Source organism: Ammospiza caudacuta, chromosome 1 (assembly GCF_027887145.1).
Source record: "Ammospiza caudacuta isolate bAmmCau1 chromosome 1, bAmmCau1.pri, whole genome shotgun sequence".
NCBI classification, from domain to species: domain Eukaryota; kingdom Metazoa; phylum Chordata; class Aves; order Passeriformes; family Passerellidae; genus Ammospiza; species Ammospiza caudacuta.
The window spans coordinates 18,848,238-18,874,133 of NC_080593.1; the positions used below are offsets into that span (position 1 = coordinate 18,848,238).

The window sequence follows — 25,896 nt, forward strand, 5'->3', positions numbered from 1 at the left end:
TTAATGAGGCCCATCTCATGACTTAAATTGTTGCTTCATAGCATTTGTTCTGCATACTTCCTAGGTTGTTTTTCTTAGGCAGGATGCTTTTAAAGCCTTTCTCTTCATTAAGCGGATGAGTATTATAGGCAAAATGGTTCCTTAGGTTTCTGTTCCCATTATACTTTGCCTTTCTGTATTGAAGAGAAGTTTTTCCTATTGATTTTCATTTTTCAATTACAGCATTCAGGTAAAGCTACAACATCTCCCTTTTTGTTCAACTGCATGCTGGAATTTTATGTTTAAATTCATTACCTCATTTTTCTTATTCAGAAATATATACTTGAAAAATATAATCTTAAAAGCTACTATGAGATGAGCATTATTTAATAGAATCCTTTATGTTTGTTTTCTGTTTGGTTGGCAAGTTTGTTTTTTCCCAAGATCTTAGTAACAGGATTCATGGAATATAAGTATAATTTTATTTCATTGTGTTCTTCCTTGTTGAATTTTTCTTCTAGAATCCACAATAAATAGATAATTTAGAGACTTGGCAGAACATTTGTCTGAGTTGTAATTCTGCTTTGTGTATAGAATTGATCTTGTCTTCTTCAAACCTTTCCCGATGCTGTAATAAATACCTGGTGCCTCCTATCATCTTCCTCTTTTTGGTCATTCTTTTGTGAAGCTTTTAGGACAAAGCCAAGTGAGCTAAAAGTTTATCTGTTGCCAGATAAGCATTTTGTTTTTTAATTAGAAAAATACAGACCAGATGGCTATCAGACCTTGTGACAAGTGTGTGTATTTTGAATCACTATGCCAAACAATAATTGAGGATGCCCATTGATATGAAAGATTGTCAAAGTACATCAACCTCCCAGCACAAATTTAAGTTTCAAGCAGATGACTTGATATTTTTGCTCAAAAAATAAAATGTTCTTTTATCAGATTTGTGGGAAGCTAATAGCTTGCAAATTGTTGGCTGAGCTGTGTCCCTTGTCTTGTTGTCTTCTTAACAATTGCATTTGCAAAGAAGGATGAGCTCATGTCTAAAGTGTGCCTCACAACTCATCCAAGTACAAAGAGCTTACAGTCCTTTACAATTTTCTTTTTGGTCTGAGACAGGACTTTCTTCTTGTGTGATGTTTGCTACTGGAAGTGTTTAGCTTGTCAAGAATCTCCACTACAAACAAGTTGTATTTCTATTATTCTGTTTCCCAGTTCATTAATGGGCATTAATGTATTTGTACATATTATGGCATTTGACCTAGCTTTTAGGAGAATGAGGGATTATCATGACAGACATTGTATCTGAGCTGCTTAATTTATTTTTGGCCTTTGATTATTTGGCACATTATGAAGTGTCAGTTTTTGCACTCATTGAAATGTGTAAGGGGATTCATGGGAACTTTAACCAAATCTGTAGAAATGTGACTTAATGCTTGTCTGATAGTGTACAGCAGCTGTTCTGGATATTCTAGACTGTGCAAGTGTCCAAGAAACTTGAAAGATTTAAAAGCTTGCAATCAAAATTGTTGGGAAGGAAATTAAATTTAAGTGCTTTTGTTATAGGTTCTTAAACCCTGTCATTCCAAACTCTCTGATCAGGAGTGATAACCAAGCTATAAAACCCTTTGTCTGGATTTTTGGACCCTGATACTCCAAATTTAAAAGCAAACATGAATGCTTTTTGGAAACCATTTCTTTGCTGTGTTTTAGGACTGTGTTTGGACAATATCCTGTCCAGAGCTTTCTTTGAGTATGTCACAATATCCTGTTTTCCACATGGATGCATGTACTACAGACCTACCCTGCCCAAACAGATCTTTTTCCTGTGGAAAACAGCAGCCAAGAAGTCTCATGAAAGTATCTGAGGTCTGCTGTGAATTTTTTTCTTTTGTTTTTTTTTTAATTCAAAGGCAGATCATAAGACTTAACAAAGGTCTTGCTACTCTTTTTGATAAAATATGGTAGCTGTTGTTGAGCTGTTCATTTTTTAGTATTGCTAAATATGATCCATATTTAATACTCTTGCAGAGTCTTTCAGTTATTCTGTGGTTAGTACTTCAGGAAAAGTATATGTTAAGGCAGTTTGGAATACTCTTGATTCAGTTTGTCATACTTTTCTAATAGTAAATTACTGAATTTTATTGAAAGCCAGAAATCTAATGATAGGCATCACCTGAACTGTAAAAAACACAAAACTGCTCTGGTAATTGTTGGTAGATGTTTTGAGACATGTAAAATTTAGATTCTTTTATGTAGCTGCCTGGCAGCAGGGTGGTTTAAGTTTGATTTTGGGGTTTTTTTACTTTAGAGTTTTTTTCTGTTCATGTACTTTAAATTGCAATGATTCCAAAGACTCAGAAAAAGTTAAATGTGTTACCCTGTTTTTCCTATAATTGCATTATTTAATTTTCATATAATTGCATTAATTTTGGGACATGATTCTGAATAGGTAACTGGATATTCCTTTTATAGAAGACTTCTATGCCCTTTAAAGTCTAACACATTGCAAAATTAAAAAAAAAAAAAAAAAACCTGGATATTTTTTACCTTGCAGGGTAGCAGGGAGAGGTAGGGGAAAGAGATGAATTTTTGTGTGATTGAAATGATGAAAACCTCATTTAAAACATATTAAGGTGTATTTTGCTGAACTGATTTATTTCTCTACAGCAGAACTTAATCTTTTATTTCTCTTGCAAGAATGGGTTTGAGTGTAATTTAAACTGTCAAATGACATTTATCAAATGATGGTTTTGCCCTGTAACAGGCAAATGTCTTCCACAAAATTGATTAGCTGCTGACCTCATCCACCCTTTTCAGACCCTTCAAGGTAGATTTCAAAGAGTTGTAAAATAATCACTTCACTTTGAGTTTATACTTCAGCACAAGGCATTTACTGTCCTGGTAGCAATACCTCAGTGTGTTCCACATCTGGGAAGGAGAGGATGTAAATGCTGCCTGTAGCTCTGCCTGTCACCACTCGGCCTGCTGCTTTAACCTAAACCTCTGCTCCTTACAAAATAGGGGCAGCTTAGCAAAGGGCTTTTTACAGGACAATAGAATGAATAAGTTAAAGAAACTTTCTCTTGTAGGTGCCTGTTCTAGTGAGCAGGAAAAGGCTCTGTTTGGTAAGACCTGCTGGGTGTTCAGTATCAAGAAGGTGCTGGAAGAGACCCTAAATGTGGAATTTTATACTCCAAAGAATTTCCTCTGTTGTCTTCTTGTTCTACAGCCCTGTTTTGTATGAACAATCCACCAGAAGCCCATAGGCTTGCTTTCATAAGCATTAACCTACCAGTAAATGAGTTAACTGTGCTGTTGAGGAAGTCTGTGGCCTGTTCAAAATGGTGACTTTGTGTCTGAACCAAAAAAAGGTTTGATATCTTTTTCTCTTCAGTTTTCTGTGCAAGTTTCTTTGCCAAAGTAGAAGCTGCAATGCAGAAAGTAAAACCCTGAACATAAAAATCTCAGTACTGCTGGTGGTGTTAAAAGTTCAGTTCTATTTTTACATCCCAATAATTTCTTTCTTCTGAAGTCTCCATCACTCCCACTTCTTCCAAAATCAGTGTTTAAGAATGCACAAATTTGTGAAAAATGAGCTTGACTTTCTCCTAGAGTAACAAACCAGCTGAAGCTTGTTTGTCTCAACAGATCAGACTGCTGTGAATTAGCTTTCAGTACAGAAGGAGAGCTGGGAGATAAACAGCTGAAAAGAAGTAGCACTTCCACAACTTGTGCCACATCCAGCATCAGGAGCAGCAGGGATTTTCCTGTTTGTGAAACTGCCAAGAGCTGTAACTGCAATTGAGATGTTTTATCAGGCTGTTCAGTGTGAAAACACCTCATCCCTCCATAGTTTCAGTGAGTCTGGTGGGCTGATATGTTAAAATAAAAGGAAACAGTATATATGCTGTATACTAAAGCTGCAACATTAATTAAAAAAACCGACTCCATAGGGTATGAAGGCTTTAAATAGGAAGAGAGTTTCAAAAGAAACCAGGCATTGCTAAGTAGTCTGAGTGTGATTTGTGGTCTTCTTGGGATTAAATTTTGGATGTTGTACATGGTTTATTTTTTATTTTTTTTAATGGGGTTTTTTTGGTTCGTTGGTTTGCTTGATTTGGGTTTTTAAATGAGTAATACCAGCTGTAATGTGTTACACAGGTTTCTTGCTGTAACATTGTAGCAATGGGCAACAGCTTGTGTCTGTTGGAAAACAGGATTGTTGTTCTGCCTCTTGTAGCTAAACATGCAATATATGCTGTAAATTGCCTTTATTATATGCAGTTTAAATATCTCATTGTCTGCTTTGCATACAAGCAATTTATTGCTGCTTATGTTCTGACAGAAGGAAAACTAATGCTTAATTATGCATTGCCCTAGTAATGCGGTGTTTAGGGTGAATGTATCTGAATTAAATAAGGGCCATTAATAATGCCTAACAATTTATGCTATAGTCATTGCTTGATTTGAAATCATATAAATTAGAGAAGCTTGTTTGAAATGTCACCAATATAAGATGACTTTGTGGGAACACCTCTCTGTGTGCTAATTTCAAAATCATTACCAGCTGAGTCTTACTATTTATTCAATGTCCAGTAGGCTTTTATTATTCCCTTATTTGCAGTTTAATTACAACCTCTGTTATCCTGACAGTGTGAATTCAATGCTAAACCTGCAGGAGCAAAATGAGTTGCAATCAGTAGTTTTTTGCCTGAAAACTTCTTTTTGCTTTGGCCCTCTCTCACCTCCCATGGCCAAGCCACCCCTCTGAGCCACAATTGTTTGCATCCATGTTTAAAGGGGCAATGCCAGTCTAAGACTTTTAACATTCTTCTGTCTTAAAGCTTGTAAGTTGTCTGGAGATGTTTCCAAGTGTCACAACTACCTGTGTTTATACTAATATCACAAAAGATACTGAATGAATTACTTCATGGAGGTTTCTGGGTCACTTGTTAGTATCATGTGTGCGTGAGTTTACAAATGTTGTTAATACACATGAGGTATTTATACATAATATACATGGTTACTGTGCAACTAAAATTTTAGTCATTCATATTTAAAGTAATACATTCTCTAAGGCTATTTTATTGGATTTGAATTCCTCAAAGATGCAGCAAGCATTGTCCCTTTCAAAAAAGGACAAACTGGAGCAAAATTTTGCATTGGCAACAATAATACAAGGCAATTAAAGGATGTAGGTTGCAGGACTAAAAGAATTTTCCTAATATGATGCACATGTATTTATTATAGAGATGCTGTACATGTAGATTCTCAGAAGTAATTCCAGTTAAATGAATATTTGATCCCAAACCTGCAGTCCTCTGTCCAGTGAGCTCTTTTTGTTTCATTTATGCTTTGCAATTATCTCTTGTTTACCTCAATTTCTTGGGCAATTGTTTCTTGGTTATGATTCTATTACATTCAAAAGCACTCCTTTGAGGAAAATGAGTATTTCTTATGTAATTATTACAGCTATTGTTACAGTTTCTGTTGTAATTTGGAATGCTGAACTTTCATCCTCATGCACACATCTCATTTGCTATTGCTAAGGGAGCTCGCTGTATTTAATGAAGAGATGGACATGATACTTGTCCAAGGTATCACATGCATCTTAACACATTTTCTGTTGTGCTGAACTTTCAAACAGAAAAAGAAGCAAAATATTCATCTGAGATAAGTTGGAAGACTCAAAATGTTTTCTTTGCATTTCACATTTAGTGTCTTTTAGATGTGACTGTTTCTTCACACAGTGATGGCAAAGTAGAGAATTGATCCCTCTGACCTTTCCCTTTTCTTTTAGCTTTTCAAGAGCTGTTTGGGGGGGTGTTTTGGATATTGTTTCTTCTCCCTCCCCCCACAATGTGGTTCCAGTTTCCACCAAGATCTAATGACACGAGTGTTCCATTCTCTCTTGTGCACATTTTCCAGTCTGGCCTCATCAAATCTGTCCAGAAATGTCCTATTGCAGAGAGAGCCAGACCTTATACTTCAAAAGGTTTAAGTTAATTAATGGTCTGTGCTGCTGGGATATGCCATTACTCAGCTGGTGTGCTACACCAAAGGTCACTTCTACTGTGTATTCATCACCTGCTTTTTTATTTTCCTGCTCTGCTAGAGAGGAATTCCCCAAAATATTAAAGAAATTACTTTTACTTGCCTCAGATTTGGATGAATCTTAAAAAAAAGGCAACCAACCAACCAAAAAAAAAAAAAAAAGACAAACCAAGACAAAAAGCACTCTGAAAAATTCATCCCCCCTGAAAAGAACAAAACCATCAAACCTGCTGATTGGGGAATGGGGATAGTGTACATTTATATCTTGTAGGGAACATCTTAGGAGAAGTATTTTGGAATTCTTTTTCTTAAAATCAAAAAATCCTGAGAGTATGCACATACAAAGGCTTTTTCATTCCACTGTGTAGGTGATGCTTGCAAAGCCTACAGGCACAAGTAAAACTGTGCCATTACATAGCACAAATTTAAATATTCACAGCATGAAAGCTAATCTGTAGATGTATGCAGAGAAACTTCATATCAGCAAATTAAGAAAGCAAGTACACATAAAAATTTGATCAATGCAGTTTTGATAACCTAAAATGTAATTTTGCAAGCAAACTTTGTTGTAGATAGTTGAGGATTTTTTACAGTATTCAGCAGAAGGTGTTCTTGGGATCATTTTTGTCTGTAGTGTATCTGTGTGTACATTTCTGCTACTCTTCATTCAAGTGTGAAATTTGTTGTGTGATCTGGCAGTCTGAAAGAGATGGTAATTCTGTAAAACAAATTCAGAATTTCATATCTCTATGTAATATATCTACATGTCCCTAGTTTTATTTGGACTGGTTCTGCAGACTCGTGAGCTGCCTTGTGGCTTCAGGGTGAGATTGATGTACAGCAGTATCAGCTTCAGTAAAGAGCCTGTATGTTGGGTGTAGTGATTTTTCAATCAGCATTTTGTTATTTTATATTGTATTTAATGAGGTGTCATCATGATTTATTAGGCTTGTACAGCTGTGTTTTCTAAAATTTATTGGAGTTTCTTCTTTCTCTCCCTTTGGAGTGAGAAAAGAGCATTCTCCCTACAACACCAAGGAGTGGAGCTCTTTGAGCTCATCCCCAACATCTCTCCCTTTCCTTTCCCTGCTCTGCTGAGAGCTGCCATCCTTCTATCAAAAACTTTTCAGGTCTTTCCAAAGAAGCTTTCTTTGCACTTTTCATGTGGGCTTGCAAGATCAGAATGACAAAAATGAGACATAGCAGGGAACATCACTGGGGCTTTAAAGTATTGAAAGGTAAGGAGACCACCTGACTTTCCTGCCAGAAGGAAGGTTTCTTTCTTCTGCTTAAGAGCTAGAGGACTCTTCACTCTTCTCCTGTTTTCTTTAACTTCAGCTCTTCTAAAGGTCATGCTTGCAGGGAGTGCATTTCTTTTTCTCCAGTATTTTTAACCTATAGCTGCTTCAGTGAAGGTTTCTCCAAAAGCCTCTCTTAAGCAGGGTAGCATTTACAGGCAATTAACATCTTCCTAGTTGGAAAACACTGGTGGATGAGCAGAGGAGCACACCTGTGTTGCTACCTCCAGCCCCGGTGTACATTTCCATTCTTATAGAGTGGGACTTTTCTCTAAACCCTGTGGAAAGCTGCTGAGAAAAATGGGCTCTATGTGAGCAAAAAGATTTGACCGGGTAAATTAAGATGCATGACCAGAGTGTAGAGTGCCATAAAAGCATGGATAAAACATATGTCATGGGTATTTGGTGACTGTTGTTATAATGGGTATGTCATTCCTGGTTTGGAAGGACCATTGCAAGCTTAACAATTCTGTCTTGTATTTATCATGTTCTATTTAAACTTAAGTCAAGTAAGGGTACATTAATACATGCAATACCAAAAACGTACCTACAAACTAGGTCATGGTAAAGTTGTCTACATTTTATAATGGAGATGTGGTCAGAAGTAAATTAAAAATATAAATGGAAAATTCCTAATCTGGAGAGTACTGACAATGTTAATTTCAAAGCTAGAGAGAGTAGGTGGTCCACATCAATGTAAGAAAATAAGGAAAACCTTAGGACTTAACGCGCACCTTTATTTCTAAGCCAAAATTTATCTAATTAAATAGTTTGTCTAATGTGAACAATCAAAAAAACCCTGAATACTGTGACTTACAAAAACTCATCTGAGTTTTGCACTACTGTAAGAAACAAACTTCTGCTTATGGAACTGAAAATACATACATTCACATGCATGCAAAATTTCACTTTGCTTTCTACAAACCGTTCAAGACACAGGCATATAAAATTTCTTCATAAGCTGCAGGGGTGAATAGTCATTGGAAATAAAAAGTTGAATTATCTTTGGAAGGCATAACTTGACTGGCAAAATAGGAACAATGTGTTGGTATAGGAAAGGATTTTGGTGGCATTGTCATTGACCTTCCATAAAAAGTACGCTCCAGCTGTGCTTTAAAGCACTTTTTTATTTCTGAAACAAGTCTAAATATGGAATGCTGTTTCTTCTCTTCCAAAGTGTCACTCTTGAGTGAATTTGAGACTGTGTTTGATCTGGAAAGAATAATACTGCTTCTACATTCTTCCATTACCTGCATTTACTCCTTGGATATATACACAGGAAAGAGTAGACTTTCAGGATTAAGACATATATGTAGCATTCTTTGCAAAGACAGCAGCAACTAAATATATTCTGTTTTCTCTAGATCAATGAACTGAGCCATGTTCAAATCCCTGTTATGTTGATGCCAGATGATTTCAAAGCATACTCAAAGATAAAGGTGGACAATCACCTTTTCAACAAGTAAGTACAAGTAACAGTTTTGTGCAGAAGTGGATAGTGGTAGTGATATTTTTATGAAGTACTATGAACTCTGTTATTTTTCAGTGCATGGAACTGAAGTTTTGATGATTAAGTTAATCCTGAGATAAACATAACCGTCTGTGCTGTTCTAAAAAGCAACAGCAAAGGCTGCTGGGTAGAATTTTTTCCTCCATATGGTTTATTATTGCCTTATGAGTACATTAGATACTGAAGGTGATCTTTTCTTGGTGTGATTATTTATGGCTGTATAAGAATTTGTGTATTTTAAAAATATAACTTCATGTGCTCTTTATTAAGTGTTCTATTTGAATAAGAATGAAAATCTAAAGCCTGTATCAAATGTGAATAATGTTCAGCTTTTTATTTTCCATAATACAAAATCATACCCATCATATAGATGTTTCAAAAGCATTATGGTAATTTCCTGTAGTATCTATTGTCTCTTAAAAATAAAATGCCTAATGAACAGTATGTACAGACATACAAAACTGTTAATATTGATGTGTGTATAACGTGAATTTTATTCAAGAATAGAGGTAGAAAAGAAAAATTCTGCTACTTTGGGTCTTCAGCTCAGTGACAAAGGTGAAAATAACTTTTCTATTGTATAAGTCTAAAATGAACACTAGGATATTAAAACTAGTTCTCTATTGATTGAGTGAAATTTTCTTGAAGTTTGGCACTGTTAGTATTTTTTGATGTTGCAGATGGTATAGTAGTTCTTGTAGAATCCAAGATTTCACCTTTGAAGTAAGTTTAGGACAGTGGGAAAGCATTCTTTTCTTCTTTTGAGTCCATGTTTCAGAATTGTCAAAATACAGTTTGTGTTCATTTCATCATTGCTGTAGTTCCTTAGCTATGACATAATGATGTTATAGTAAGCTAATAAACATTCATTAAGCATTGTGGAAAAAAACAAGATAACCCAATCTCAGTGAAAAAAATAAAGCATTAGAAGAGAAATTGTAAGAGGATTGTTATCCTGAGCTTTCTATGAGCAGCTTTGAGACAAAATTCTCAAATTGCTTATTGTATATGCATGAATGAAGTAATGAAGTTGAATTGGTTTTCTCTTTCAGAGAAAACATGCCAAGTCATTTCAAATTTAAAGAATATTGTCCAATGGTTTTCCGGAATCTGAGAGAGAGATTTGGAATTGATGATCAAGACTTTCAGGTAAGTTCACTTTGAAAAAGCCTAGACTGGTGAAATGCACATTTGTGTTTAACCTTTCAGCCTGCCCCAGCTTTCTTCTGATTCCTGCCCTTGTGCCATCTTTAGTCCTCTGTGTTCCTCATTAGAGTGCCTCCATATAAGCCACATTTATTGAAGCTGCAGGGTAAGACTTCTTGCAATAAGGAGGAAAAATAATGTCTGGACACCTCTGGCAAGAGATTCTGTATTCAGCCCAGTGGCTTAGATAACAGTTTCTTCAGTGCTCTGTCTGTATGAGATGTGGTTTCTGAAATGACCACAGCCTTCTTTCTTTTTTTTTTATTTTCCCTCATGCTTTTTTTGGTTACAGGACAGTGACCTATGGCCTGCCAGCTTCATCCTACTTCATCATGTCTCATTTTCCTGACGTTAAGAGGATCTGGAAACAAATTGCTTGTGTAAAGTAGATACAGCAAACCAAGAAATTGCTCTAGATTTGGCAGGGTTGTTCCATGCAGTCAGAGTTTCTTTCTGACTTTGCAGAAGAAAGTCCCTGAACTCTGCTTCAGCCTGATTTGCCAGTTCTCACTGATAGTTCCCTTTTCCATTAACAGTTCCTAATGCACAGCATTTCAGTCACAGGATAATTCCTTCTGCAGTCACACTGCAAGATGTCCTGAACTAAAGAATGCTTGCTGTGTAACTGCTTCCTCTCATACTTTTTTGCTTTTTTAAGCTATTTTGATGTGAGCTACAGTTATATTTATAATGTCACTAAGATATATTAAGAGAATTTTTAAGAAATGGTTTTAAGTAGCTAAACAAATGGTACAAAATGCATTTGTACAATAACACTCCCATTCTTGCCCATGGAGTAAACTGAATGTTGCAGCCAAAATCTATATCTGAGTCCTTCAACAATTCTTTTTACCAATTTGCCCCTTTTCAGGATCAAACAATGTGTTAGAAATGGATAGGTGGTTTAAAATGTGCAGGGGTGTAGACAGAGATTAGGTTATGAATCTCAGTTTACAGCCACTGTAGCCTTGCTAAGACACTTTGCCAGTCAGTGGAGAAGAGGATTGTTGGTTTATTTTGGAGCTGTCATGATCTTTCCATGTTCCGTGATTTTTCATTATCCTGTTTATGAAGAACTGTTTAAAAGGAAATGCACCGAGGCTGAGGCCAGCGGTTTAAATAGATGTATCAAATGGCATTCCTGGTTCAGTTCTGCTCTTGGACCAAGCAGGATCCTACTGCTTGAGAAGTTATTTGATCCCTTTATATGAAGATTTAATTTTTCTTGACAATGAAGGAAGACATGATTGCTCTTAAAATTGTGATGTCAATTCATGCTTGCTGTCTTTAGAGCATTTTGACATTACTAGACAGTGGAAGGTAGAGTTCAGTAAATGGTAGAACACTTGAGATGCTACAATGAGTTAAAACTGGCAAACTTGGCATAATCAAAAATGCTGCATTCCACAGCACTGTGAAATGCACTGCTGTTCTGCAGCAGAAATTCCTGTTGTAACTATGTTATACTACTGTTTGGATTTATTAATGATAACAATGATAAAGCAGTATTAAGTAACTGTCACTGGATAAATTGTCCATATTTTCAGATTAAACCCAAAAATACTTCTTTGTAGCTATGTGTTTTGGTAATGTAAACAATCAAAAACCCAAAATAAGAACATGTAACTACATCCTGGTTTTTGATACAACAAAATTATGTATTAGGAAAAAAAACTCATGGTTTTTAGTATTTAAAGCATATTTAGTGAAAAACAGAAGATAGTTAAAATTAACCTAAGGGAAGATAATTCACTATTGCTTTTTTCCTCTGCCCAAGCAATTTATCACTCTGAATTCTTTTTCTACTGGACTAATCTGATTAAAAAGAAAATAAATTAAATGCTTAAAATATTAATGTATTTTAAACTCAGTTTCAAAATTAAATTTTTTTACAGAACTAAACTTAAAATTTGTCTCCTCATGTGTAAGATAGGGATTATCCCTATTAAAAGTAGAAGTTGCTTTCAATTTAATGTTACAGTCTCTGTGACTTAAAAAGGGAATGTAATATATATACTTTTTTTCAGATAACGTTTATCTCCAAGGAAGTTATTCCAATTATTGTTGGTTAAAATGATTTCTTAGAATCAAACCTGGAACTAAAAAATTGTTTGCAGTGTAAAAGTAAGGGAAAGCTTATGGAAGAAATATTGAGTTACTTTCTTTGATAGTTTTTCTTATATAGTGATTCTCAGGAAGGGAGTCCTGGTCAACTGTGAACAATATCATTCCCATTATTGAGCCAGAAAGGATTGGTTTAGATAAATAAACCAATTACCTTGTTCATTAGTCAGACATCAGTCACAGTCTCAAAGAACATTCATTTTAAATGCCTTTGTTTTCAGAATGTTCTGCTGATATCCTTTATCCTTGATGAGTTGTTCCAGAGGGCAAATAGTCTTTCCTTATGAGTAAGCACTAATAAAACAAAACCTACCTTATGAAAAAAATTGGTAGCATATGTTCTAAGTAGTGGGCTATACTAATTTTAATTCTTTACATTGTGTTTCTCATTTTGTAGTAATTTTGTGGACTGTTTAACACATAGACTTAGTTCACTTAGTGAAATAATATATAGAACTTGTCTTACAGAGATCTCCTTATGTCTCTGAAGAGATATTTAAATCTCACAAAGTACGTGGCTTTTTCCTGCAAGTAGTCTGGACTTAGAAGTCAGAGGAATTCCTTAAGTTGTGTATGGTTCATGCCTTACAGGAAGCCATTTCTAGTAATGGCAATTACAGTTCCTGGAATGAACTCCCTTCCTTGACATGACACAAACCAACTCCCTTTTTTGAGATGTTTTTGGTAATCTGTCCTGCATCTGTCTATATTTCTTAGCTAGTTGGGCATCTCCAAGAGATATTTAGTACTGAACTGGGATTGAAGTTTTGTGGTTTACATGTGAAGTTTACATGTGCAGCTGCTAATACAGTGTGGACTTTTTTGTGCTTAATGATTTATAATGAACAGCAGTGTAGAAAATATAGTATGAAGTTAGTGAAATACTGAGTTTCATTCAAAGATTTCCTATACAAACTTGTTGTGATAAATGAGGTCCTTAATGTAGTTTAAGAAACTTTGTTTTATTAAAAAATTCTAAAACAGTTACTGCATTAAATTAAAAACTGGTCTGGCTGTTTTTTTCTTAAAAGGGGGAACACAACTGCTGATCAGTCAGAATCAAAATTGCATTTGAATGATGAAAAACTTCAAAACCATTTTAACCACGTAGACTAAATTATCAAAGGGAAAGAGACTATTGTTTTGTTTTGTACTGCTGGATGTTACAAGCACATGGTTCTCTGATTGAAGATTACTTTTTAAAGTGTCAATTCCAAATTATTAAGTAATGACAGATTTTGCCTTGATAGGGTAAATGATGTATTTTTGTTAGTGTTTTCTTGTTTAATTGAAAAAGAATCCTTCTACTATTCATGGGAGAATACTTGAGAGCATTAACTGTTTCTAGTAGAACAGAAAATGTGATTAGAAAACAGATATTGAGAAGTCCCTCACTAAGCACTAAATTTTAATTTCTGCATTCCCCCTCAGCTTTAGACACTGCAAAGGCTATTCTACAGAAAGATTTCTACCCCCTCTACCAACTCCCCCACCCTGTTCTCCCCCAATTAATGGGATAGCTGTTTTTCTTTGGGATTGCTTCTCAAGTCATTTGGCATACTTTGTTACCTTAGAAAATCCAAGAGTAGAGTTCTGTTAGAAGAATTAAAGGGTTAGTTTATGTGAACTTCAGAATTATGAGAGATTAACAGGCAGACAGCTCACCTAACAACCCCCAACAATCTGTAGAAAAATAGGATCTACTACTGTTACAAATGCTTCTGCTGCTGTTGCTCTGGGAAGGGAAACTTCTTTTATTGTGCTCCAACACATCTGTTTTTGCTTAAAGCTCTTGCTGAATCCTAAATCTGGGTTCTGCCAGGCAGAAGAGGAAGACTGGGTTCTTGCCCAGTAAAGTGCAATTGCTGATACCAGAGGGCAGCCATGTCCCAGGGTACCTGATGAGCCTTCTGCTGGGGATGAGGGAGGGCACAGCTCACTGCCCTGCACGTTCTGGTACTCAGGGTAGTAGGAGACAGGCTCAGAGCTGACTTTTCCTGTCTGCAGGAGCAGTTTATAGAGATTCTCTGTACAGGACAAAGAATTAATGAAGAACTTTTAGCAGATGGGTCTGTAAGTTCTTTTTCATTTACCTATGCTTGATATTTCTCTGAACATTTTTCCATATAACAGCTTGAAATCCAAAATAATTGAGAATTCCTGCTTTTAAGCAATTTTTCTAATAACAAACCATATGAACTTGTGTCCAACTTTTTCTGATAAAACTGTTAAGGATACTTTTCAGTATCTCCCAGAGCTTTCTGTGCAGAAAGATTTGTAGTCTAGGCTCATAGCAAGGCATCAGGAAAACAATGCAAATTCCAGGCTTGTTTTTTAGATGTCAGCCTTCAATATAATTTTATTTTGAGGTATCTAAACTTCAGATCCTCAATCTCTAAATATTTTTGTTCATTTTACATGACTTATCCAATCCTAAGACATCATCTTAAGAACTTTAAGTACTTTGCAATCCAAGGTGAGATGTTTCTTCACACAAACAAATACTAATCAATGCTCTCAGCTGGTGCTTCTGCGCTTAAATTCATGCTTTTATTTTTTGGCCCTTGGTGTGGGAAAGAACAAGCCACCTCCAGCATCAAACTACACACAGCAAGGTCAGCAGTAGCCATGTTAGAAGTTGGAGCTTATTCCTAAGACAATCTCTTCAATTAATTCCATAAAGTGCTTTAAAAATCATCAAAGCAAGAACTGTCTTGTAAAGAAAATACCAGTGCTAGTCATTTTATTTTAGCATGGTAAGTCTGTCAGTGCCTGAAATGTTCCTGGGCTTGTTTGTTAGATGAGATTCCTATAGCAGAATATGCAGTTTGTGGATCCCAAATGGACATTGACACCAAGACATTGCTGTCACCATTCAGAGCTGCTGACATCTTGTTTGATGTGAGTATAGGCAGTGGTGGTAGTAAAGTGTTGAACCAGCTGTAGTAACAAAACCTCTGCTGTTTGTAGTCTTTCTAGCATGTAAAAAATGAAGTTTTCAATCTAAATCTAATGTTCTAAGATGTAGTGCCTTAAGTGTCAGCCCAAATAATAATTTAGTGATGGTGGGAGTTAACCTTAGTACCTATGGCAACAGAAATTCTAATTTGTGGTTTCTCTCAATTTTCCCTAGAAAACATTTAATTTGCCTTGCTTTTGGCTGTTCCTTGCTAAACTGAGTATCATTCACGACTGGGCATTCAAACTGGAAAATAGTAATTTAGCATGTGCTGGCAACATCAAAAGAACAAACTGATAGGTACTCCTGAGTTCTTAGAGATATTGAAAGGAAGGCATTAAGCCAAGTTTTGCAGGGCTAAAGGGAAAAGGCTTCCAGAAAAAGAGCCGCAACTCTTTCCAAAGCAAGAGCACGCCTTAAGCTGACAGCTCCAAATCCAGATCTATAGTCTCAATAGGATAGCTTGATTTAGGAAAGACTCTCATGGTTTATTCATTAACTCTTATTCAAGGAAGTCAAGAAACCCATCACCTTTCTCCTGGAAGGATAGCTCAATGCAAAAAATAAGTTGTTTGTGTTTCTCTGTCAAAGTTTTTCACATCTTTCTCCATAGTAATCACTCCCTCAATACAATTTTTTATTAATGTTCATAGGTGTTTGGAGTGTGTGCATCTGCATCCAGATCATAGAAGGAGCTCTGTATTTTTGATGGGTGCAGCACATGACCAGTGGTGCCCTGTTTTCATCCTTTGGGGGTGCCATGACACTCACCATAGGCCTTTTGAGAGCCATGCGTATGAGTTGACAAGAAATCATTGTGCAAAATTGTCCATATATCTGGCAAAGGCAGGGGAGGGTACACCCCTGAATGTGCTTGTAGCATGTGACTGGTAGGTCAGGTATGCTTTTCTCCATGTCAGATTCCTTATAGACCTTCCAGTGTCAGAGATCAGTGTTGCCTGGTCATGCTTCTGCAGCAGGACTTCCAGGTAAACACCTGCTTAATGGCAAGAGCAGTGTCACCATACAAAATAGACCCACAAGTCATCCCTACCTGTCCCTGTATGACCACCCAGATATCTCTGGGCTTGGTGCTTCCGTTTTTAAAAAAAGCCTAGTGCTTTGCCTTTCTTCCCTCTACAAGTCACTGACAAAACATTGTCCTGAAAATCAGGACAATAAAACTTGTTTCAAATTACAGCACATCACTTTGGAGCATCTATGTCAGTTGTATGACACTGTCTCTCTGATGTCCTTCTTAATCAGTAATCCTTGTCTAATTTCCATATCCATGATTCCTGAAGTCTTGTAAAAAAATTTTACAAAAGGCTGGGGGAAGCTCCAGGTCTGTTTTGTTGGGGAGCTGTGCCTGGGCCAGAGAGCAGCACTGTGATTGGTGCTGCAGGAGAGCAGCCAGACAGTGTGTGCATCATCCTCCAACAGCCATGAGCCACTGTCAGGCTTTTCCACTGACCTATGATTTCAGTCATCGCAGAGCATCATCTGTGCACTTGTTTTTGCCTATTTGTTCATGCAAAGCTTGCACAGAGGCACTCTTAAATAGTCTGGGATGTCATCTGATTTGTCTTTAGGGTATGTTGAGCTTGTAAAGCTCATTTTAGTTTTCCACAGCTTTTGGATGAGATCACAGCACCAGTAACTGTTGTTTGCCTTTGTCCAGACGTCTTGAAACGGGGAAGATTTAAATCAATGAGAAGCTGTTAAGCCAGTCAGTTTGAAAGATTACTGTTCTTCTAAAGCTCTCTATGCTTTGCCACCAGAATTTTCCTATTGCCCTTTTCCTCTTTCTTAGGAAAAGGTCTGGCTCAATGGCAATTTTTATTAGGATCCCTTTTAAAATTAGTTACACAGTTTTTGTATTACATCCAACACTCAGTTCATGTGTTCAAAGTTTCTAAAATACGATCTTGTCTGCTAAAGTAGCAGTTAGAAAACAATGACATTTACATTAGGCGTGCGAGAGATTAGAATGAGCTAATTAAATTGACCTTTAAATCTCTCCACCCTCTTGGAGACTGGGGCTAATCCTTGGCCTCCCACTGTGGAGATAAAAATTCATGCTGTGAACATTTTAAGCAAAGTGGGTAGAGAAGAAGAGCCTCACCAGCAGTTTGTCTTTGAAGAGGGGAGCAATGCTTTGCCAGTTATAAATATAGCTTGCAGTTATGATGTGAGATGGGGGACAAGTTCTTCCTGTACTTCAGTGGCTTTGCTCCATGTGTTTTCTTCACAAAAATAGTTTCAATTAGATAAAATAGCTCCAAACAAGCTTAACTTGTTACTATTAGAAATAATCAAAGCCTTTCTGGAAATTAGCTTAATTTTGTTGATATCTGATATTGTGTCAGATCATTATTGTTATTGAATTACAATAGGTTGCTATTTTTATTGACCAATGTGTAAGGTAAAAATAAATTTCCAAAGGATAAAGCATTAGAAGAGTTTTGGAGGAGTTGGTGTCTAAGGACTCTTGAGGATTCTTCTTACAAACTATTTGCCGTGATATTTTGTCTTGGACTTTTAAAATGCTAATTATTGCAGAGCTTTAGAATAAAAACAAAAAAATTTATATAAATAATGGATAATTAAATAAAGTCAAAATTTAATTGTCAACAAGCAATTGACATTTCATGTAGTGAAATCTTGCAGAGGATGCAAAATCCGTTCAAATGTTGAAGCAGAATAAAGTCAAAGATTTTGTACAAAACCCACTTTGATCACCTGGCATTCTGAGCCTGTCCAAATGAGATCCTGTTAATATGGTGAGATGAATGCTTATATAATTAAAAAAGGAGTGCAGAACTACAGAGATGAGGGCTTTGTTCAGGGAGGTGGTAGCTCTGAGGGGGAACAAGAGGTCAAAGAGGATGAGAATTTAGTACTAGGAGGACCTTCAGATTAGAAGTAACTGCACCCTGGGGTGGATAAATTAGAAGGCATAAAAAGAAGATCGGAAGTGTTCTAACTTCTTTTTGATATCTGTTTGTTTTATACCTGAAGCTAATACTATATATAGTTTTGATGCTAGTAGTCTTTAAAAAAGGAAGTTGAAATTTGGATGTAGAAAAAATACCAGAAAAGTGTCAAAGGAATTTAAGAACATAGAAAATGCCATTTGGTTGGGAGTGACAGTCTGACCTGCTGCACTTGCAAAAATTAGAGTTAAGAAGTAAGTAGTGTGTGAGTATTTTTAGGTACTTCAGGAATAAATATGAATGACCAGAGAAGAAAATAATTAAAATTCAGAATTAAACTCACCTTTCCAGCAGTGCAAATATTTTCTAAATATTAGAAAAACTGTTGTGGTAGATCTCGGTCTTTTGAAGATAGAAAAAATCAGGACTGCCTTTCTGGAATTTACCTAATCCAAAAGTAGGGATTGGATTAGGAAGTGCTGGGTGAAATGAAATAGCTTCTGATTGAAGCAGTTCTGTTGGATTCTAATTTATGAAATTTTCTTGAAATCTCCAGAAGAAGCTCCTGTGAATGTCAAAGAATTGTAGATCAGCTCCTAAAAACACCTATGGAAAAAATCTTTTACCTTACCTGTTAGATATTTGTTGTAGGGAATAAAACTCTGTGCAGATTGCTAAGGGTTTGGGAAAGGAGAGTGAGTCTATAGTGAAATTAAACAACCTTTTATGTAATTTGCTGAACAATATCCTGGTTTTGGGTGAAATGATGACATGTAATTTGGGTGTACTCATTAACTTTTTTTTCTCAAGAACTCTCTGGGAAGCTAAGTGCTAGTAAATGATGTAGCTTTCAGTAATTTATATTTAAAGCTTTTTCTTTTTTTTTTACTTTTATCATTTTATCGGAAATTAATTATGTGTATGGGACAAATTCTTTGTGATTTGTAGCTTCTCAGCACTGAAGATGTTATGAATATTTCTAGTTGCCTGCTAGTCGATGCAGTATGGATGATTTTTTTTTTATATATTCATTTATGTAAGGGCACTTAAGCTTCCAGACAGTGACTTGTCAGAGGGAAACTATTTGAGAAAGAGGGGAATGTATGGAGAAATTTTTCTAGTAGAGGTATCTGTGAGTTTGGCACGTTAAATGTGTCTTCAGTTGTATAAGTAATTACACAAGTAATTTAGGTCTTTAAATGACCTCATGAAAGTATTCACACTTTAAAAGTACAAAACCTTTTCTTTCTCCTGAGACCAAAAACCAGCAGGCACAAGATTAAAACTTCACAAATGAGAAGTGGATGGGGAATTGGCACACTGAGCAGGAGACTTGCAGGGAGTTGCTAAGTGAAGCTGTTAAGTGGAACAGGGTATGCGTGGCTGACAGATGTTTTAATTGTTACAGAGATCCAAGGCACACTGTGGAAGAGTTGGAGAAGGCTGGGAAAATCTGAAGGGTACAGGGCAGTCTGACCCTTACTGCATTGAATTTTGAGCTCACTAATGCTGTTGTATAAGCAGCTGATTTTTATTAATTTGATGGGGTTAATACCTCCAACGTTGTACAGCTAGAGACATGCTCTGCTGGCTCCTGGCGCAGTAGGGAGGAGCTGTGTCCTAGAAAAGTGATGGTGCAAGGGTTGTTACAGCATCAAACCTGTGTCTCTTGGAGGGTAAGACTGGGGTATTTTTTGTGTCTCTTCATTTTTTAAAGGATATCCTCCCTGTTCTGGCTTTGTGGCTCATAGATCTGTCTGTGCTAAGTGAGGAGTGGCTCATTTCCCATCTGTTCATATTCCACTTAGACTTCCCCTAATTAAGAAGCAGAGCCAGAGGGAATTCAGTCTGGTATTTGCCATGATCTGTCTCTCTGTGTCTCTCCTTTCCCCCTCCCTCAACCCCGTTTATATTTTCCTTTTGGAAAAGGGAAATGCTTATGTTTCATTATTTATTTCCTCCCTAGTCCACTAGAGATGCCTTACTTAAGAAGGAGATATTTCTGCCAGGGACCCCAGTGGGTCTCTCTTAGCTGAATTTCCTCCAGGATTCAAGCAGAGGAAGGGGCCTACAGCTTGCTCTCTTGAGACAGGTTCAATCAACTTTGCTTCCAAGGAATTTGTGAGCAGATGTCTACAGTGCAACTTATCTTTCTTACTTTTTGTACAAGTCATCGCTGAAATTTATCTGTGTGTTCTGGCAAAAGCTGTCTGGATCCCAGAAGCTACCATTTGTATCTCAAAACTGCATTCAACAGTAAGAGAAGAGTCTATACAATGTGACCAAAAGCTGTCTGAACAACAAGGCAGTACAACTCAAATAAATGTGTGGTTTTAGTCTGTCTAATGAGCACAACTGCGTAACTTTCTTATTATTGTCTGCCTTAAGATCTCAAAAACTTGCACAAGATAACCCCCGAGTAAGTTAAAATTGTTAACTTATCTGAATATATATAAAGTCTAACTTAAAAGTGAAATTTGATACCACATGTGGTGTTTCTAATATTTCCTACTAGTTACAGGTTTTCTAATGTCTGTGCTTCAAAGTGGCTTAAGTGTAGGACCTTCTTGGCCATTTAGTGTCTTAAATATTTAAAAAAAAAAAAAAAAAAATTTTTAATGAAGAATCTCTTCAATTCCAAAACATGTCCTGTTAACTTAGTTACTATTAGTGGTGTTAATGATTATAGTGTTAATGTTAGTATTTAGCTCAGTGAGATGCCTGAACAGTCTGAGTCCAACAGGTAAGTTAGCTTCTCCTAGATCAAAAGGGAAAAATCACAGTGGATTTTAAAAGCCATAGAGTTTCCTCTTTGAGGACCCTAAAATCTCCTACTTTGATCCTTTCAGTGAAGCTGTTTCTTGATCTTACTTGTTAATGATGCTTTACCAGTGAAGCCAATTCTTGTTATCGCTCTAAAGATTCCTTGTTATCACCAGGCAACAGTAGATGTGTTTTACTGAAGACTGATTTCTATCTATAAACAAGTATAACTAGTTTAGTTGAGAGATGGAGTATTTTGCAAGGTACCTGGAAAGTTTACCTGAGAAGGAATTTGAATTTTCTCTATTCACAGAAGAGAGAATTAGCCATTGCAAATAGAATCATCTACTGACAAAACTCACCTATGTATTTATCAACACAAGAAAGGGGCAATTACTAGTAATCTGCACAATATGATATAATTAGATTTCTTTTTTCTGCTTTTTAAGCCACACTTATTTAACAAACTTGGGCAAGTATCAAAAGAAAACAGAAAATAGTAATATTAAATGCCTTCTATGTTCTATGTGCTTTTAAAGTTCCAAGTAACTGCATTCTGTACCTGAAAAGTTCATTGTATTGAGAGAGCTATCACAAGAGTGGGGAGTTAGTAAAAATAAAGCCTCAAAGACTTTAATTTAATTAAAGGTTTAAGTAGCGGTTGTTTTTTATTTAAACATGTTTAATGTTTAAACATTTGCTCTTAATTTATTAGTAGACAAAGAATTGTAGAGAGGGCACTTGGGTTATCTGTGCATGTATGGAAAGATGCTGCTTAGCATGAAGTTGGTTGGTTTATTCTGACAAATTAATATGCATGTGGTAAAATGATAGCTATGTGCATTCTTAATTAATCTTGATATAGATAACTACTAATAAAATAACCATCTACTAAAAAATAAATGCATCACTATCTGTAACCCATTAAAGCATTAATAAAAAGTAAAGTGCAGCTAAGTAATTATCCAGAGATGTATTTTCTTGTTAGAAACATTTTTGGTATGATAGTTGTATTTGCAAATTGATTTTCATTATAGTTAGCAATCAGGCAGAATAAATTTTCATTAGCGGAAGAAAAAGCTACTGCTGGAAAAACAGGGATCTGTGTAGATGAAGGCAACCTCAGGCCATTTCCTCTTGTCCTTTTGCTTATTACCTGGGAGAAGAGACTGACTCCCACCGGGCTGCACCCTCCTTCCAGGCAGTTGTTGAGAGTGATAAGGTCACCCCTGAGCTTCCTTTTCTCCAGCTAAACATCCCCAGCTCCCTCAGCTTCTCCTCAGCAGATTTGTGCTCCAGACCCTTCCCCAGCTCCATTGCCCTTCCCTGGACTCTCTCCAGCACCTCAATGTCCTTCTTGTACTGAGGAGCACAGAACTGAACCCAGATTTGAGGTGTGGCCTCACCGGTGCTGAGTGAGGATGATCAGGGGGATGATCTCTGCCCTGGCCCTGCTGCCACTCCATTGCTGAGCCAGGCCAGGATGCCATTGGCCTCTTGGCCACCTGGGCACTCTGTGGCTCATGTTCAGCTGCTGTTGAGCAGCACCCCCAGCACCTTTCCCTCCAGGCATCTTTGCAGCCACTCTGCCCAGGCTGGAGCTGCAGGGGTTGTTGTGAGCCAGGGGCAGGAGCAGGCCCAGGCCCTTGGCCTTGTTGGGCCTCAGAGCTCTGGGCTCTGCCCATCAGCGCAGCCTGTGCAGATCCCCCTGCAGAGCCTTGCTGCCCTCCAGCAGCTCAACACTCCCAGCCAGCTCAGTGTGTCTGCAGGGCCTGAGGGTGCCCCGGATCCCCTCACGTGGATCATTGCTAGAGACATTGAACAGAGCTGTGCCAGCACTGAGCCCTGGGCAGTGCTGCTGGCTGCAATTCCATTCAGCAGCAGCCTCTGGGCCCGGCCGTGCCAACAGCTTCCCACCCATGCAACAGAGCCCCAGCCAAGCCCTGAGCAGCCAGTTCCTGCAGGAGATGCTGTGGGCAGTGGTGGCAAAGGCTTTCCTGAAGTCCAGGTAGGCACATCCACAGCCTTTCACCCATCCACTGAGTGGTCATCTCATCACAGAAAAGGAGATGAGGTCAGGCAAGCAGGACCTGCCTTTCACAAACCTGTGCTGGCTGGGCCTGATCCCCTGGCTGTCCTGTGTGTGCTGTGTGATGACACTCCAGAGGATCTGCTCCATGACCTTCCCTGGCACCAAGGTCAGGCTGACAGACCTGTAGTTCTCTGGATCCTTCTTCTGGATCTTCTTGTAGGTGGGCATCACATTTTCTAATGTCCAGTCAACTAGCATCTCTTTTATACCAAGTACAACCCAGGCCTGTGTTTCACTCAAATATGAAAATCTATTCATGAAGGATATTAAAATACACCTTAAGAGTGCTTGAAACCTTGAGTTCATGTACTTCACATTTTCCTCCTTCTCCTCCTTCACATGTTTAGTGGCTGACCAGCCAATACCCTCTTTTGCAGCTTTTTATAGCTAAACAACTTAAGTCTCCTGCCAGGTTAATTGCTTTCAAGGTTTATATTATATGGATTATATTCTGAAGACTAGAGTTCTGTAGGAAAAATACATTCAGAATTCTGTAGTTACTGCTTTATTGCAATAGTTAACCTCAGAATAATGTACCCTTTTCTGCTGGGAACAATAACAAGTAATTACTCAGTAGCCTTTATTATTACTAACTGAATTATAGCTGAATAACTTAGCAGTAGTTTAATTCATTACATACACTAATGGTTACCCATGTGTTCACTTCTTTTTAAAATTAAAAATAATCATTACATTACATTATATTTTCAATTTGTGATGAAGGCAACTGAATTTGTGCTTCTTTTTTGATCTTAACTTTTATTATCAGCTCTTCATCTTGAACTATTAAATAAAGGCCTGGAAACAAAACTAATTTCTGACTGTAGAGCACAAAGAGTTTCTACCACCACCTCCACAATTCAGTCTGAAAATTAATGGAGTGCTGGTATCAAGTGTAGCATTAAGAAAATTTAATCAGTTTATAATACTTGTTTCCTTGAATAGACTTCAGTACACTAAAACTTTTCAGTAATGGAGTGGTGGGAAATCAATTTCAACAGAAAAAAATCTGAAAACAGGAAAGAAAACTGCTGTAATACTTGAATTCTCCATGATCTCAATACTGTGTGAGGTGATGCTGTATCAGGACATGTATTTGTTGAAATTCACTGTCCAAAAGCCAGTGTAGAGAAGGAGCTGTAGTGGTGTCCCTAAAGCTCTCTTCTGATTAGTCTAGAAAAAATGTTGATTTATAAACCTTAAAGAAGCACCCACATCCTTTTATTCATTACTGAGGAGAGAGCATAATAGAGAAAGGTGTCACTTTTTATCATAGACATCAGTAATTATTCTGGTTCATTGTACAAGCCTAGAAATATATAGAAAGAGGTGCAAAAGATTTATTTCTCCTACATGTCATAATTAAGGTTTTCATTCTAATAAGCCCTTGTAGAGCTGTGTGCTTTTACGTGATTTACTGTTATTCCCACCACTCATGAGTATTTCTGTTGAACTAGGTAACCTTGTGGGAAAATGGTTTTATTTCATGTTAAATTGATTTCAGAAAGCACCCCACAGTTGGGATAAATTAAACAATGCTTGAAGGCCTATTGAAATCAATGAATCTCCAAAATACAAAGACATAATTGTATGTCTTCTTAAACTGGGGCCTATGGTTACCCTAATTTCTTGGTTGGGGTTATTACTTTATAGTAATTACTGACCTTCTGTTACAGGGCTTGAATCTGCATGTCCAGCTCCTGCTGAAGTCCATAGAGCATATAAACAGATTTACCAATGGCTAAAACTTCCAAATAAAACATAAGTCCTACATAAATAAGGTTGTGTGGGTTTTGGTACCTGAATGTGGTAGATGGAGTGTATTGGTAATTACTCTCTCAGAGCATCATTGTTCTTCTAGTGCAAATCTGTTTTGTGACTTAGTTCATGGTCACAACATGAACCACACAAACATTTATTCTGTGACTTGGAGCTGAAATTTTGCTGTTTAGGAATCTGCAATGTTTGCATTTATATATAACTTTTTTTAAAATTATCTTTGAAAGTAAAATGGCTTTTCACCTAGCAGGGAGAAGATTATGCTATGTGAATGTGGAAAGAAGGGAGGTACATTTCAATTTAACAAGAGCTGTTTGTGTAGCATGGTACAATGAGGAAGCATAGCAGGAGCTGGGGTTTTCTACTACAAGTAGGGATATACCAGATGGTTACTGCAAGTTTGTTTCATAAACATAGAAGTGTTCCAGTAGTCTATCATTAACTTGTTTAATCTTTTCAGAATATGTTTGTATTTATGGAAATACACAAGGGGTCCAAAACATCATTGTTTTCTCATGTGTGTTGCTGCTGTTACTACTTTTTTTTTTTAGTGCAATTCAAGTGTATAACAATTGGCATATGTTCTTATTGGTAAAGAAAGATGTTTCCAGGCAAAAAGTTGTTATACTTATTCTAATTTTTTGGGGGGATGTTTTTATAAGTATAAAGAAATCTAACCTAGATACTACTTATTCTCTGAAAAAAGCAGAGGGCATCTCTTTCTTCTGTTGAAGCACCAGTAATTTTAAACTTCGCTCTAAAAATCGTCCTTGATCTCTCTTCTAAATGCTGTGCAGTCATTAACTAATTTTCTCCTCTTGGGATAGTATGGAGGTATTGTACAATGTTATTTGCCTAAATCTAGATATGAAATCATTGGAATAGCCCTGGTACTGGAACTCAGAAATGTAACTGTGATCTTGGTTGTGTACCAGATCACACTGTCTCAGGAGCAAATCCTGCTTATGTTAAGTGAAACTATGACTATGGATGAATTATCTCTTTATGATTATTATGGTGTAATGCAGTGTTCCTTCTGGATTTTAATTGGTGTATGTTTTCTTCCCCAAAGCTGATAATATATGTGTACCAATGTCCAATAAATTCTTATTAAATGTTGAGGATGGGTTTTGAACCACTGATGAGCAATACCTTCCTCCTCAAACATACTTTTCTTCTCATGCTTT

General features: G+C 36.9%; 1 protein-coding gene across 2 annotated transcripts in view; it reads left to right on the forward strand.

Annotated features, from left to right (window-relative positions):
* The window catches only part of PIP4K2A (phosphatidylinositol-5-phosphate 4-kinase type 2 alpha), a 108,011-nt gene that overhangs the window by 48,436 nt on the left and 33,679 nt on the right, over positions 1-25,896 (forward strand). For both annotated transcript variants that reach the window (XM_058825542.1, XM_058825547.1), the window contains exons 2-3: positions 8,705-8,802; positions 9,903-9,999. In XM_058825542.1, coding sequence (XP_058681525.1) covers positions 8,705-8,802; positions 9,903-9,999 — 195 coding nt within the window. The remainder of the gene's footprint in view (positions 1-8,704; positions 8,803-9,902; positions 10,000-25,896) is intronic.